The sequence below is a fragment of the Phycodurus eques genome, chromosome 10 (genome assembly GCF_024500275.1).
Source record: "Phycodurus eques isolate BA_2022a chromosome 10, UOR_Pequ_1.1, whole genome shotgun sequence".
Taxonomy (NCBI): domain Eukaryota; kingdom Metazoa; phylum Chordata; class Actinopteri; order Syngnathiformes; family Syngnathidae; genus Phycodurus; species Phycodurus eques.
Window position 1 is genome coordinate 18,905,558 of NC_084534.1, and position 17,233 is coordinate 18,922,790.

Here is a 17,233-nt window from a genome sequence, read left to right on the forward strand (position 1 = left end):
CTCCCCCCTTCCCAACATTGTATGCCCTTTATGGATTCATTGCTTTGTAACACAGAAAATTGCACAATTACTTATTTCATTCTGTGCTGTGCTTTATTTTTTTTAAAACAAAGTTTTTCATTTTTCAACTTTTGTATTCTTACATTTAGTTGGTGGCAGTCGTCATTTAATTTCCTGGATCTTGCACATGGTGGTAAATATTTTTGCCATTTTTCGGTTCAATTACATTTGTCCAATTAAATTCCACATAAAATACATTACATTTGGTTGTTGCTGGTTTTTTTTTGTTGTTTTGTTTTGTTTTTCCAATTAATAGATTTTAGGACAATAATTGATTTTTTTTTCATAGGCATTCATATGTTTAAGTGTCACGGCAGCAGACACTTAGAAATAAAGCCTTAATTTGCTAAGAGTTGCTTCTCGTGTGCAGGCTTTTGTGATGGAGGATGAGGAGGCTGCTCGCGATGATGATGATGATGATGATGATGATGATGATGATGATGATGATGATGATGGTGGCGGTGGTGGTGGCAGCGGCAGTGTCTCAAAAAGTCCAACTCGGCCCGTTGATTGGTTGCCGGGGCTGCAGGCTGAGCCCACTCGCTTTGAGTGCGAAAGGAGAAGGCCACGAGAGCCTATGGGAGCGCGCGGCTGTCTCCTCCCACGACGTGTGCACCAAAGTTGCCCCCTTCAACTACTTCCACGCAGCCAGCACACATTCCACTCACGCCAAATGTACCAAGGGGACAACAGTGCCTGTTTTTTTTTTTTTTGCCAACTCCCAATTGCCTACTTGACTCATTATTCTTGTTGAAATATACCCTTGCTGTCATTTTTAATTATTACTCCCCTCCCTTCTCTTATGTGAACCTCGTCCAATTTATCCATCTGGAATTGGAATTTCGCTGCATATTTTTCACTATTTTTTTTAACCCCCCACTAAGACATTCCCTGCATTTTGGACTTTGTGAGAGCAGCTTCGATTCCTTCATCTTGTTTTGTTTTCTGTGGTGGTGGCGGTGCTGACCCAGTAGCTGCAGGATGGCTACTTTACCCGGAACAGTGCCTCGGATGGTGCGCCCCACGCACGGACAGAACTACCCACGAACCGGCTTTCCCCTGGAAGGTGAGTGGACGAGGATACTTTTTTTTTTTTTTTTTTTTTGTATGTTTCTAAAGGTCATTCGTTTGTAGTTAATAATAGTAAAATGTTTAAAAAGGAAACAACATACTATAAATATACATATATGTATTTCTATTTAAACTATGTTGGCCACATAAATGCAGGCTACACATTTTTTTAATGTATAGTCATTAAAATAAAAACCAAGCTCATTACAATACATATTTGTTTATTTAACCAAAGCATTTCAAAACCAAATCAATTGAATGGGTTATTTGCCTTGATGCTGATATCATTTTAAAAATATTTGTAATACATTTTAGGTGACCATAAAATGGGCCTGATCTGTACTGTACCTACGAGTGGCTGTTGTTGTTTTGCATGAGCCTGAAGCTTTTTAAATATCAGTACGTTTTGCAAAGGAATGCTATATGTATTCAGTTATTTTTGTTCATATTTTAAAAAGTATTTTCAAAATAAAAAAATCCAGGTTACTCGTAATATAAATTGGTTACATGTATTATTTCCTGTAATGTTCATATTGATTTGGCGTAGGGGATCACATATGATCGTTTTCTGTACATATCAAAGTTGTTTGTGTTTTTTTCCCATGAAGGTCACGAGTTTTAAACTATTTTTAAATGAAAGTATTCTTTATATTGCATCGTTCTTTTTAATATTTAAAAAAAAACGATGTTTTGCATTATTTCCTTTAATGCTCACCAATTTGGTCCAAAAATAGACATTTTAACTGACCACAAATGGGCATTTTTTTGTGTGTTTGGTTTTTTGCTTGTTTTTTGTTTGTTTGTTTCCCCCCCCCCTTCCCCCCAGTTGTGGACCTATTATATATCTTTTAACGATTATTAACGAAAGTCTGTTGTAATAAAAGACACACATTTACTGCTCCGAGCCGCCAAAAGAGGCAATCTAATTGTTAATTTGGCGACAAGTCCCCACGCACACTCGAGCTGTCTGGAGCACGTGCACGCCTGCTGTGGGATGATGAGGAGGATGAGTTTGAAGACCACTTTTTGTATTTGCATGCATTTATGGCAACCGTTTTCCCATTAGGGCCCCGTTCGTGCTCAAGTGGGGAAGGAAAACACACACGCACGCACGTACATCCACACACACGCGCGCGCGCGACTGGCTTTGCAAGTTGTCCGTGGATTTGCTCGAGAGGGCCGCTGCAGCAAATGGTAAATAAGCCACGCCAGAAACGTTGGAGGATCACACCAATATTTGGACAGCATGACTAGGAATAATCAAGGTGGCAAAGTGTCAGCCTCTTCAGCGGCTCTCCAGTCGTGGAATTGGCGCGCGTGGAGTGGGCTCGGTGCATGCATGTTGCGTGACACGCTGAATCTGTGCACCAAATAATAAGAATAATCTTTTTTTTTTTTTTTTTAAAGAACAAATTAAACAGAAGCGCAGGGAGTTGTTTTGTTTGTGTGGTGTTGACTTGTACGTGTTGCCGTGCACGCAGTGTCCACCCCGCTGGGCCAGGGCCGGGTCAACCAGCTGGGCGGCGTGTTCATCAACGGGAGGCCCCTGCCCAACCACATCCGCCACAAGATCGTGGAGATGGCCCACCACGGCATCCGGCCGTGCGTCATCTCGCGACAACTGCGCGTCTCGCACGGCTGCGTGTCCAAGATCCTCTGCCGCTACCAGGAGACCGGCTCCATTCGCCCGGGGGCCATCGGGGGCAGCAAGCCCAGGGTGAGTGCCCGAGGTGCGGGGAGGGCGGGCGCGTGAGCGCGTTGGGGGCGACGACGATCCGATGTCATACAGCCAGGAATGCATGCAATCTGCGGTCACAATATTAGGCACACCTGCACACTTCAATAATACAACACAATCAACAACATTATGACTAGAATTCACATTACATACATGATCATATAGTTATCTATTCGTCACGGATATGCATTTAATCATTTTTTTAATCATGAAAATATGAATTGTCATGTGTCCGCTAAGTCTTTCCTTTTATCCATCCATCCATTTTCTGGACAGCTTATCCTCACTAGGGTCTCTATTTTTATTGATGTATTATTCGTGCAACTACTGGTGCCTATGTGGGTATTGAATGCCCCCCCCCCCCCCCCCAAAAAAAAAGACATGTCGTCGACTCATTTTGTAATCATTTCCACAGATTTGACTTTTCATTTTCTTAATGGGTCACATTTAAATCGAGACCGGTCATAACATTAGGTACACCTGCACACTCCAATAGCATACTGGAATCCCTGACATTATGACTGTTATTGCATCCTTTCCACCATGCAGGCTCGTTTTTATTATATTCGTCCTCAATATAAATTGATATCAATCCAAACATATTAACGAGCATTTATATAGTCACTGCCCGTAACATTAGGTACACTTGCACAACAGATCTAATGCAAGAGTTTTATTTACTGCAATGTGTATCATGAGAGTTAATCATTGTTTTAGTTTCTTTGGAGCATGCTAGTGAATTATTCGTCCCGAATGTGTATTTTTCTAATAATAATAATAAAATATATATATATATATATTATATATTAATGGGCATATGTATTCACTGGTAATAAAATGAGGTACGCCTGCACAAGCAAATAGTGCATCATGCTGATTAGAGTATTTTTCATTATTGTGTTAGTTTGACTTCATCTTTAATTGACGTTATGACTACCTCTGTCTTTGTTTTGTATTTTCAAAATAAAAAAATGCATTTTATTAAATATCGCTGTCATAACGGTCATAATGAAAATAAATAAAATGACATTGGGGACACAAGCACAATTGAATTATAACAGCCGTTAGCCAATAAAGGCTGTATCAGTCGACGTTAAGACATTTCTAGTAAACATGTATGCATATTTTCTTATATTGTAATAAATTACAATTCTTTATTCGCACGAGAAAAGGTGAGTGATAGTGCATCACTTTCAAGTTTTTAATTGCATTGCAACTCATTTTTAAAGTTATCCATATTTATTTTTTTGACCCTATACCAATGAAATCAATTCAATACCCCCCACCAAAAAAGTTCCTCCAATTAAAATGCTGACCCCCCCATCCCCCACCCCCCCTCGCCCCCCACCCACCCACCTTCCTCACCCCCCACCGCTATGTTTCCGTGCAACTTGCAGCAGGTGGCCACTCCCGACGTGGAGAAGAGGATCGAGGAGTACAAGCGAGAGAACCCGGGCATGTTCAGCTGGGAGATCCGGGATAAGCTGCTGAAGGACGGGGTGTGCGACAGAAGCACAGTTCCTTCAGGTGAGGCTTCATCTGGTAAGCTGCAATTCTTCTTTTAATAACCTTATCATATACAGTAGGAGCCGACAAGTGCACCATCACATGTCGTCATTATTTGACTTTTACACACACACACACACACACACACACGCACACGCACACACACACACACACACGCACACGCACACACACACAAAGAGGACTGCAAAATATGCTTTACTTTTATGCAGTGTCCTTCTTCAAATGAGATTATATGGTTGTGTTATGGGTTTTAAGGGCTAATCACCCATTTACCTTCTTGTTGCCATTAGTGAGCTCCATCAGCCGCGTTTTGAGGGCCCGATTTGGCAAAAAAGATGACGAGGATGACTGTGATAAGAAGGATGAAGACGGAGAAAAGAAAACAAAGCATAGCATCGATGGCATCCTCGGTGATAAATGTAAGTTAGCAACCTTATGGGCCCTTAATGGCTTCTCACTTGCATGTCTTGTCAGCCTCCTCCGTGGCTTTCTGTAAGCAGGATGTAAAGATTTCCCCCAAATATTTCCAAATGCACTTCCTCCGAGGCGTCCTCTTGGGACACGATTCCTTCCATGATTTACCAGAGCCTTGGCAGGAAGGTATTTAGCGGCGGAGAATGAATTTGTGTTGGCCAATTGCGTCTCATTCATTCACACGTTCAGCCATTCATTCGCGGTGGGCTGCTTTGGAATAAATAAAAGCCGCCCCCCCAACCACCACACACGCACACACACACCTAAAACGAATGCTGACCCACCTCACCCACGGTCACATTTTCACCACTTGTTACTTCGGAGTGGAAATCAGTGTGTGGATTTTTCCCTAGTTTGCTTTCAGATGCACTTTCGAGGCACGTATTTATTTTGGGGGGGAATTTAAGGTGGAACGGAGGGGAGATTTATCACAGCAAATCGGTGGAGAGAAGTACTGCACTGTATTATAGTAATTTTGAATTATTTTTAAAAAACAACAACATTGTATTACCTATATACATTATTATATCAATTGCAAATAGAAGTATTAAAACGCCACTGACAAGAACAGTAAAATAAATGTATGGTGACTTTTGTTTACATTTATTATGATTTGTTTTAAAAACATTTTCAATTATTTCAACCGATTTTCTTGGTCACTCGTGCGTAATTAAGAAAACATCCGAAATTTGGACCTGGACAATATGCACATGGGAATTACATTTAAATTAACCTATTCAAATGACCTATGAGTAAGAAAAGGTATTGTATGTAAAATGACAATGAATATAATTATTTGTTAACATTTTTAAAAAATTATTTATACCGGGTGTGTTGGTCAGGTTGTGCGTCAATACGCAACCCAATTTGAACTTGGACCATATGCGCATAGGGATTCAATTTACAAAATTGCACTTCATTAGGGAAAAGTACTGTATTGATAATGTAAATGAAAATCAGCAATACAATTACATGTCATAACAAACGTTGATCAAATGGAAGCGATAATAATAAATGGAATAATAAATAGAAATTAGACAAAGGTATAATACATATTTGAAATTGCTACTAAAATCTTTCAATGCAATAAAAATATTTTCTGGCGCCAAAATCTTTGTATTTTGTATTGATATTTTTAATTTTTTTTTAAAGACAATTTCCCTAGTCACTCCTGCGTAATTACGTCCACCAAACATGACCTACGATGTGCACCTTGGATCCTTTGCGTTTGGAGATTGGATTTGAATCAAATAAAATAATAACAAAGACAGCGGCACTCCCCTTTTAAACTTGAAGATGAATCCCAATAAACACCCTTTTTTAAAAAATAAAAAATAAATTATATATATATATATACATTCTACCATGGAGCCAGAAAAGCAAACTCGTGGAAAGCAGAGCTTGCACGAGCACGTCGTCCATTCTCATTCAAACAAATGCGAGAAAAGAGAGAACATTTTGGACAAAAGGGCAAGAGGGACACATAAAAAAGGAGATGAATTATTCAGTACGCCCCGCTGTTAGATAGTTTTGTAATTTCATATAATGGCCCTTTGGAGTGGAATCAGTTGATAGCGTGAAAAAACGCTCTATCGATTTTAAATATATTTTTTAAAATTGTTTTTCTTGCTTTGCCACGCCACGCTTTACAAGGAAAATGTCACCATTCTGCTCCAGAGTGTCCACGCTTTCTGCTTGTATCATTTTCCTACAGTGATTTCAACAAACATCCCACAATTCCCTTTGCTCGCTGCGACATTTGTCCCCATGCATGGCGCTTGTGTTTTTAAACCGGGGGAGAGAATTACGTCGCTATAAAAAGCAGGCAAGAGTGTGCGTAATGGCTTTCTTTCTTTCTTTCTTTCTTTTTTTTTGAAGACGAGCGCCATCCGGATGGCTTTGACTAATAATAATCACGTTAATACTTATTAGCGGGGAGCAGCGGAGACTAGGATCGCCTGAATAGGTGACAACGTGTTCACACCGGGTGTAATAGCTCGCAGGCACGCTCCCGAACGTATTTATCCCCAATCAGCGGCTCAGTCTCGGCGCAGTGCGCGGCGCATGCATGCGGCCCCCTTCCCTCCTTCCTTGCGTCCTTCGTCGCTTCCTTCTCCGTGCTGCAGAGAGAAGAGGGCTTTTAAAGCAGATTAAACGGAGCCTTTTATTTCTTTTCACTTTCATCTCAGAGCCGAGCTCACATCGTGGCTCGCCCTGCAGGGCGGAAAAATTCATGAGTTTTTTTTTTTTTTTTTTTTTTTTTTCCCCCTCATCACACTCTTTCTCTCTCCTTTACATTTTTTTCTGGCGTATCCTAATTTTAAATCCTTCTTATTTATTTATCTACTTGTTTATTGTGCGTATTTTCGAGGTTACATCACGGATTTAAACCAGCTCTAATCTGTAGTTCATTAAAAAATGTGTGTTCAAGCCATATTACAGTCATGTCTTTTTTTTAAAATGAGAGATCAGAAGGTGTGAAGCATTGGTGTCCAAAATGTGGCTGGGGGGCCATTTGCACGCCCAAAGCTTGTTGGTATTATTATTTTTATTATTATAGGCCTGAGGCATTTTGTAAAATGTAATTTAAAGAGATAATTATAACATTAAGCAAGAATAGAAATAATGGCTATTTTATCCAGCGAACAAGTCATAATGTTGAGAAACACAAGGCAGAGGTGTTGGCCTGTTTTTTTTTTTTTTTAGTTTAAATATTTTTTAAATAATATCCTGTTTTATCCGCCCCCCCCCCCCCCCCCCGCAATGTTTTCATCATGGTAAAAGAAATGCACCCAAATATATGCAATAAAATTATTATTTCAGTCTTATTTTTAGCACCATAGTACAGTATTGATAACAAAAGGTGAAATGTAGACTTTAAGAATGTCACTACTTGAAAATGGGTTAATGGTACTGTTTCTATTTTTTCATTGTTTTTGTCATGATAAGAAAAAAATGAAACCAAAATGTAGTAAGTCTTACGCATGGTACTGATAAATAAATTTAGATCACAAAATTTGGGATGTGAAATTGTAATAAAACAAAGTTCACTGTTTGAAAATTATTAATTTTTACCTTATTTGTTTTGGGGGGCGTGGGCAAAAATAATTACTCTCGCTGTACACTGAAAAATACAATAAAATGAATAAAATAATAAATAAGAACAAATAACATTTCAATAAATGTAAAAAAAAAACAACGTATTATTATTATTATTGTTATTATTAGAACGTGTTCATTTATTGGCTTGGTTCGATCATATTTTAGATTGAAATTTGTATTTAACTTTATTACTTTGCCATGCACAATATGGTAACAAAAACATTCACCCAAATATCCTGTATCTGTCTGATTCATAGCACTAACAACTACAGTAGTTGTGTGTATGTAATTATTTTAAAAAACAAATCTAACTCCGTGCAGATTATGATACTTTACCCCCCTATTTTTTTTTTTTTTTTAAAGATATTGGTTAAAAAAGTGCACCCTACAATGTTTATAAAATGTAGGTTGAAAAATACAATCAAGATGAATAAAAAATGAAATAACAAAATTAAATGAGAATAAATATGAAAAATACTGTATTTTTGTACAGTATTGTATGATATTATATTGCCGTGCAGCCATTTGTCATTGAGGCGCCACTTTTTCTTTTTGGATTTTTTCCTTTGTCTTTTTTTTCTTTTGCATGATGCACATCTGCCACACGTTCGAGTGACGCACGCGGCGACAGGCGATGGACACTTGAGCAAATCGCGGGATTAGCAGAGGTCCTCAGTCTAATTAAACAGATGCCAGGTGGGATTATTTCCCAGTTTGAGGGAGGAGAAGTGACAGAAAGGTGCGAGGGGAGGGGTGGGGGGCGGCACACGAGCACGGTTTCAATGTAACTCGGGTGCACACACAAAATAGTTTTGGATCGCTGGTCGGGATTTTACGTACAAATGAGCATTTGTCTGAAAAGTGTGCAAAAAAGGGCCGTTACGAGCTTCTCCTTAATAAATATATGGTGGCTATATTTCGGCTGTCGAGCTTCGCTGATTGAATGGGTGATGGGGCGGGGGGCACATGCAGAGGTTTTGGGGGGTGGGGTGGGGGTGCTGGATCACACTTCAAACAAATCCATCTGGAACAGTGTGTGAGAGAGATTCAGTGAAAGTATGGGCGAGTTATTTAGCTATTAATAACGTTTTCTTTCCTCGGGCGCGGAGGAGAGAGAGAGAAAGAAAGAGAGAGCGCACAACTCCATCCGCGCGAGCTATTTGGCTTGGCTGGGAACGGAGAAGGGGAGAGCACCCAAATGGTGGGCAGAGATAACATACCCATCAGAGCGCAGACCCCGCGCCGCGCTTCACTGCATTAAACTCGGATTAACCTCCCCCGTCCCCGCAGACACTCGAGACACTTCGCCACTGGAATTTACATCGCGCCGTGCACCGCACACTCCACCCATTCATCATCACCATCATCATCATCATCATCATCATCATCATTAAGAATTAAAGGTTTACCTGCACCGTCCAGTATTTACGATTTGACACTGTCAGGAAGCTGTTTATTCAAAGTTTCCATTTTAAAAAATTTCATTTTTTTAATTTCTGGTATATTATATACATTTTTTTAAGTGATATGTTAAATGTATTGAATACACTCTATAAAAAATGTCCTACATAGTACCCAAATGTGCTTCTGGCACCCATTCTTGGTGGTTCTATGAACCAACCATTATCCAGTGGTTTATGGAGCACCAAATGAGAACCAATATTAATCCTAATGCATTTTGTACAGCACTCCATGGGGCTATACAGAATTATGGGTGCTCGATAGAACTATCACCTTTCTAAAGAACCCCAAACAACCTCTGATGCATCTTTATTTTTTTTAGACTATGTTTTTAATGTTTTGATCATTTCATGTTAATTTAATTTTTCTACATTCTTTTTGTTATTCATTTTATTTACTTGACATACTGCATCTACCGTAGGTGCATCTCAAATTATATGGGAGAAAAAAAATGCATTTATTCCAGTAGTTCCTAATTTTTTTTATTGTTTTAGATAATATTCACATTTCTTAAATTGGTGATTTTTGGGGTTTCGTTAGCTGTAAACTACCATCATAAAGAATTGAATCATGAAATATGTTATTCTATGAGTGTAGTGAATGTATATAGTGAATGTATAATTTCACTTTTTGAAGTCAACCTCTGAAATGATAATATTTGAATTTATTCAGATGCACCTGTATATTTTTTGTCCCTCTCATGTAAGTAAATAAGGTATCCAACCACACAGAAGGGCAATGATTTTATTGATTGATTGATTGAGTGATTGATTGATTTTTGTCACATAAAACCGCACCCACCGCAATAAACATACTGTTTAAGTAATAATAATAGCATGTCCTAATCATGATGTTAATTATGATTCATTCCTCGATGACAATATCAATCAGAATTGAGCACGATGATAGTCATTTTCACAATTTTCCTTAGGTGAACCTAACCAAGTGTCCAGTTATTATGCATATGTTGAGTATATGTTTGTACAAACTAAAGTAAAAAAAAGACAATAGTCTGGCCAGTGGGTCTCTCATTTCAGCTTGAAATTCACATGTAGAATGTGCACTATGTTAAAAAAAATGCACATAATATATATTAAACAAGGCATCCTTCATCACTACATTTCTGCTCATTGTTTAACTCTTACAGGCAGTTCAACTATGATTGATGCGGAAAAAGGTGCAATACATGTATTGTCTCAATAAGTGAAATAAAAAAAAATATAGGGCACGTCGCCCAATAAAGTGTCCACGAATGCATTTAATTCGGGCCACTGTGTGATTCTTAAACCAAATAAAGCCTCAGTGTTTGGGCAAAAAGCCGACAAATGCTCATCACATATCATGATAATCAACATTTATGAGACGATTGCATCATATTTTTGTCAGAAAACTGAGTATATGATTGAGTTGATGTTAATTTTATTTTGTGTCGACAGCAACATATGTGTAATGACAGCTTCAACAACATTGTTTTTGAAAAAGTGACAGCACATTGGGTCCATAACACATAAAAACGAAAAGAGCTGCAGCGAGATGGGGGTGGGGGCACGGGCACACTGAACCCGGAGTGACATTTCAGTGTCAGCGGCTTAAGCGTCGACAGAAATATATCTAAAAAATAAATAAAAAGGGGAGGGGTGGGGGGGGGGGGCAGGCTTAGATTCCTTCTGCGCTGCCATTTGACTTTGATCACATCACAAATATTCATGGGGGCACAAACACTCTGTCGCCATTATCCCGGCTGACAGTGATACCTCTCAAGGCTGTCTATTAATTAAAGTGGCGCGCTTAGCATGTGGGACGACGACTAGAAGAAGAAAAAAGGTCTCCCCCCCCCCCCCCCCCATCTCTTGTGGTTTCTCCTCTTGAAAAGGGCCAATCTTCCCTCCCTGGCTTCTTGTGGGAAATTTAAAAAGTGTACACAGAGGAAGACATGGGGATTTCTAGCTCATTTCTATAAAGAGCCTTTTATAATCCTTTCCTGCTTAATAACTTAAAGGGATTCAATTTCTCCCCTTGTCGACGGGGAGGGGAGGTGGCTCGTGATCGTACATTGTCGGGAAGCGCTTGAAGGTTAATACTTCCTGCTCCAGAAGAGCACGACGTAACACGTTTGTGCAGGACGTCGCCAGGCTGTGATGTTGAACGTCATTTTATTTACCATCGGGAATTCAAGACGCACACTGCGGCCCGGCTTGGGGTCTTCACGCCATGTGAGACAAATTAAACAGGAAGTGACACCCCCTCCAGGTTTCCTGTCACCAAAACAACATGGGCCGTCTTTCATTAGGGTCTGGGTTTGATTTCCTTTCCCATTTTCACAATATACGAGACGAACTTCCCGCTTTACTCCAAACATCTTCAGTAACATTTGTCCTCATTAGGGTCACAGGTGAGCTGGAGCCTATTCCAGCTGACTTTGATTGAGATGCAGGGGACACCCTGGACTGGTCGCCAGCCAATCGCTGGGCTAATATAGGCAAACAGCAAGTCATGTTTACACCTGTGAACAATTTAGAATCTTCATTGAAAGCAAGAAGCATGTTTTGGAATGTGGGAGGAATCTGGCATACCCAGAAAAACACGTAAATGCAAAACATGTAAGAAGGCCTCCGGCGAGCTTCAACCCAACAACCTCAGAACTGTCGTGGACACGGACACGTGCTAACCACTAGGTCACCGCGCTGCCCTGCGTTCCAACATGTTGATAAACACGTTAAAAGTATATTGCAAATTGTAATTATTCCCTCTGGTGACACGTTTGAGTGTATCATTTGGGCACCAAATGTGGAAAATCAATTGTTTTTCAAAATATGTTTTCAAAGCCAGAAAACTTGGTTTATTCTCTGTCAAACATTAAATGCAACGTATATAAATATAGTGTGTTGTCCTTCTCTAGGCAGCAAACTACTTTAATCAATAGCACCTATTTTAATATTTCTGATAGGAGAAACGGTTTCTGCACATCTTTAATACTGTATACAACCCCGATTCCAATGAAGTTGGGACGTTGTCTTAAACAAATAAAAACAGAATACAATGATTTGCAAATCATGTTCAACCTATATTTAATTGAATACACTACAAAGACAAGATATTTAATGTTCAACCTGATAAACTTAATTGGTTTTAGCAAATAATCATTAACCTAATATTTTATGGCTGCAACACGTTCCAAAAAAGCTGGGACAGGTGGCAAAAAAGGACTGAGAAAGTTGAGGAATGCTCATCAAACACCTGTTTGGAACATCCCACAGGTGAACAGGCTAATTGGGAACAGGTGGGTGCCATGATTGGGTATAAAAGGAGCTTCCCTGAATTGCTCAGTCATTCACAAGCAAAGATGGGGCGAGGTTCACCTCTTTGTGAACAAGTGCGTGAGAAAATAATCAAACAGTTTGAGGACAATGTTCCTCAACGTACAATTGCAAGGAATTTAGGGATTGTTCATCATCTACGGTCCATAATATCATCAAAAGGTTCAGAGAATCTGGCGAAATCCCTGAATGTAAGCGGCAAGGCCGAAAACCAACATTGAATGCCCTTGACCTTCGATCCCTCAGGCGGCACTGCATCAAAAACCGACATCAATGTGTAAAGGATATCACCGCATGGGCTCAGGAACACTTCAGAAAACCAATGTCAGTAAATACAGTTCGGCACTACATCCGTAAGTGCAACTTGAAACTCTACTATGCAAAGCAAAAGCCATTTATCAACAACACCCGGAAACGCCGCCGGCTTCTCTGGGCCCGAGCTCATCTCAGATGGACTGATGCAAAGTGGAAAAGTGTTCTGTGGTCCGACGAGTCCACATTTCAAATTGTTTTGGGAAATTGTGGACGTCGTGTCCTCCGTGCCAAAGAGGAAAAGAACCATTCGGACTGTTATGGACGCAAAGTTCAAAAGCCAGCATCTGTGATGCTATGGGGCTGTGTTAGTGCCAATGGCATGGGTAACTTACACATCTGTGAAGGCACCATTAATGCTGAAAGGTACATACAGGTTTTGGAGAAACATATGCTGCCATCCAAGCAACGTCTTTTTCATGGACGCCCCTGCTTATTTCAGCAAGACATTGCCAAAGCACATTGGATGCATTGGCCGCTGATGCAATAATAAACATGCACTTGCATTATATAATGTGACGCAATGCAAAGAGTTGAATCAAACATTCTTCTTTTATAAAGATAATAATGTGCAGTTTTGATTGACACTGTCAGAGAGTTATTAATTTATCAGCATCTTTGTTATTTTGGTACGAGTTTGCACAGATTGCATCACACTGAGATGTGTTTCTAACATTTTGGGTAGTGTATTGAGGCCCCATGAGAGGGACATAACATTAGAAACAGCTCTCAGTATGATTCAGTCAGCTTCCCCGCCGCCAAGCCTTCCATCTCGCCTCCTCGGAGGCGTTTAATCGTCGCCCGCTTTGTTAGCGTTGATGTTTAATTGGCTGTGAGAAGATGAATGAGGCTGACAGGAATCAGCTGTCCACACGTTCCCTTGTGGCTCCGACTCGGAAATCATAACCTGAGCGGCTTTTCCTCCCGCGAAACCGGCTCGTTGAACTTGTCACATCTAATTAGGGTGTTAAAGCGCGCTGAGAGCATTGGTGGGAAACAGTAGGCGGCATGGTCCGGGGGCAGCCAATAAGGCATTTTTGGGTCAGATGGTGGAGGGGAATGCATGGAGGAGGAGGAGGGGCGGGGGGATGTTGCTGAATTGGACCACAGTGGGCTTTTATTTCGAAGCCTTTCTCGCGCGCTTTACCGGCTATTACATCAATTACGGCTGTCCGGCAGCCAGCAGGCAAACAGGGCAGCATGCAGGGAGTGGAGCCTTGTTTTAATTGACTATGAAATTAATTAAAGCAGATGCCTATTAAGGACTTTTAAATTTGGCCACATAGTTTAAAGGTGTAACAGAGGATTAATGGCTTACAGCCAAAATGACACTTTATTGCATCCTATCATTGGAGCTGACAACAACTGTCATTTTAGGTTACTTTTTACTCTTTTTCCAAATTGTAGTTATAAAGCTAAGGCCTAATACAGTGGTTCTTAAATATTTTACACCAAGTACCACCTCAAAAATACATGGCTCTCGAAATAACACCCTTATGACAAATATGAAAATACAGTAGCGTAGTTTTTAAAACTTTTTTTTTCTCAATGATTGAATGCAAATGTACTGCACCTAAAACTTAAATAGAACTGTACTGTACTCAACAAATTTTATTCTACTGGATTAAAAAAAAAAAGTTAAAGCTACTGTAATATAATGCACAGTTCGAAGGTTTAATTCAGTGATTCTTTCACGTACCACGAGAGGGAGTACTTTTACCACACTTAGAGAATTATCGGCGTAATATATAGTCAGTAGTGCAACCCCCAGACTGTTTTGAAAATTCAGCCCCAGAAGCCAGTTTCACTTCACGACGTGAAATTTGGTTGGCATGTACATCACGAGTGGACTCACAAAAAAAGTCTCAGGTTCGAGAAGCCTGAGAAGACACAGGATGTCTGCCATTTCGGTTTGAAGCAAACATTTTTCCGCTAAGTTTTAGGCGTCTTTCAAAAAATGAGATTTTGTCCTTTTGTTGCTAAATTTAAAATACGTATGTATACACAAGTGATTGATGTCGCTAAATAGTGAAGAATTTGAGTATTTGTCAATAACGTGTGGGCGTAGCATCGCAGTAGTTTGATGATTGGCCTGAAAACTACAAAGTCTAATATCTCACCCCCACAAGGTCAGCGCTCGACTAAAAACGATGAATGCCACACCCTAAAAAAAAATCCTAGGCACCTTCTTTTTACCGAAACATGTCCATGCAACAATTCTGAAGTCCTCTGTCTGGCGCACCTCTCAAATTTCATGTTTCCCCCCAATTTTATATACTTTCTTGAGCAGTTTGTGTGGAGAAAAAAAACAGTGATAGCATTGTCTTCCTGTTCCATTTCAAGAGGTTTCATTCTCTTTCTTTTTGTGGGTGAATACTTTTTTCTTGTATTGCGGCGTGGAAAGAGAGAGAGAGAGAGAGAGAAAAAGTTAGTGTGATGTCTGACAGCCTCCTCTCGCCATTGTTCCGCGGAGGGAAGAGAGAAAGAGGAGGGGAGGAGAGAAAAGGCCTTTCTGTTATTTTCTGTCTTGAAACTTGCTATTCAGGCGAGTTGATGAACTCCTCCGAAAAGTTTATTAAGGAGACCAAAACAATAGGAACCAAAGCCTTTGGCTGCCTGGGCAGACAGTTTATAAACTAACGGCCATTGTGCCTGAAAGGCAGATGCATGAATACTTTTCAATAGGGCCCTTCAAACTGACACGATAAGGCTGGACAGCAGCACTTTTAAGAAAGGACACAGGCCGCTTCTGCTTCAGCTCAGATCCCACTCTCCCTCTCTTTCTCTCTCTCTCTTTTTTTTGTAAAATTTGCATTAATGTACATCTGCAGAGGAGGAGCCGGAGGGAGAAGGCCATTGTCTTTCATGGCCACGCTGATTTATTTATTTATTTATTTGTTGCTTTGTGCGCTTAAATATTCTGTACAATCACACACAAAAGAAAGGACTGTCAAGCAACCAGGCAGATAGTGCATCATGTGTACACTTATTGCTAAACACACACAATACAGGTGTGGAAATTATTGTAAAAAGTTGTGATGGGAGACAACAAATAATGTGTGGGCAAACTTCACCAAATTGTTCTTAACTGGTAGAAACAAAAACAGCAAAAACAGCGACATTGCTATCTAATATTGAAAAATAAATCCCGGAGCCCCATTAAAGGGTGTGGCGAATAGTTGCTCAACAAAAACGTTTGTGCGTAATTGCAAACAAACAAAAGACATATCCTTCTCATCCAGAGTTTAGTATATTATCCTGTGGATGATTCAAAATCAGTTCACAAAATTGCACAAAGATTTTTCGCCTAATAACAAACAAACAAACAAACAAACTAACTAACAAATAAACCACCTAGCCACTTCCTTGCTTACCAAAACAAAACAAAACAAAAAAACCTGCAACTGCAACTTCATCCAAATCCACCTTCAAATATAAAAAAATATTTCTTGGCTTATGCCCACCCAACATTTAACTACTGCCCACTTTACAAGACACAATTTTAAATTGAACATGCTTTTTGTCTGCTTTACATGCTACTGTTTTAATGGATAATGTCGCTAGTCCGCTTTGTATGTCACTGAAAATGTCATGTCTGCTGTACACTAAGCAGTTTTTCACCAAAAATATTGTTGTCCACTTTGCGCAATGTGGTTTTTAACAAAAAAACAGTTTGAGCTTTATGCTACAGTTTTTAACCGAATATGCTACACTATGTATTTATTTATTTTTTTACTTTAAGCGTCTTTTTAAAATGAAAACAAAGCTTGTCTGCATACGCTTTTTTGACCGCTTTCTGGAACACGTTTTTTTGCAGAAAATATTGTTTATCTATTTTGCAAAAAAAGTTTTCAAACACAGTTTTTGTTCTCTGCTTTATGCTGCCCTTTTTCTCCACTTTACGTAACATTATTTTAAGTGAAAATGATGCGTGACACTGTTTTTAACAAAAAAATGCTGTTTGTTTGCTTTACATAACAACATAGAATTTCTATTGGAAAATTAGCCAAGTTTTTCCAAAATAATTTTGTCTTTTTTTCCTTTTTTCCCCCCCACATATAAAACAAACATTTCTTTATTGCACTAGAGCGCAGTGGTTGAAGTGTTGTTTTTTTTTAAATCCATCAGTGCCTACAATTCACCTGTTATGTATTTTTTTGAATATCGATTA

The 17,233-nt window shown here is 39.5% G+C and overlaps 1 protein-coding gene across 2 annotated transcripts in view; it reads left to right on the forward strand.

The window, feature by feature from the left end:
- Window positions 1-785: 785 nt before the first annotated feature.
- pax7a (paired box 7a) overlaps window positions 786-17,233 on the forward strand; it is a 72,310-nt gene continuing 55,862 nt past the window's right edge. The window contains exons 1-4 of one of the 2 annotated variants that reach the window (XM_061687087.1): window positions 786-1,126; window positions 2,613-2,848; window positions 4,267-4,411; window positions 4,687-4,815. In XM_061687087.1, the coding sequence (XP_061543071.1) occupies window positions 1,042-1,126; window positions 2,613-2,848; window positions 4,267-4,411; window positions 4,687-4,815 (595 nt within the window). In that variant the 5' untranslated portion in view covers window positions 786-1,041. The remainder of the gene's footprint in view (window positions 1,127-2,612; window positions 2,849-4,266; window positions 4,412-4,686; window positions 4,816-17,233) is intronic. The other variant, XM_061687088.1, reaches the window with a different exon arrangement.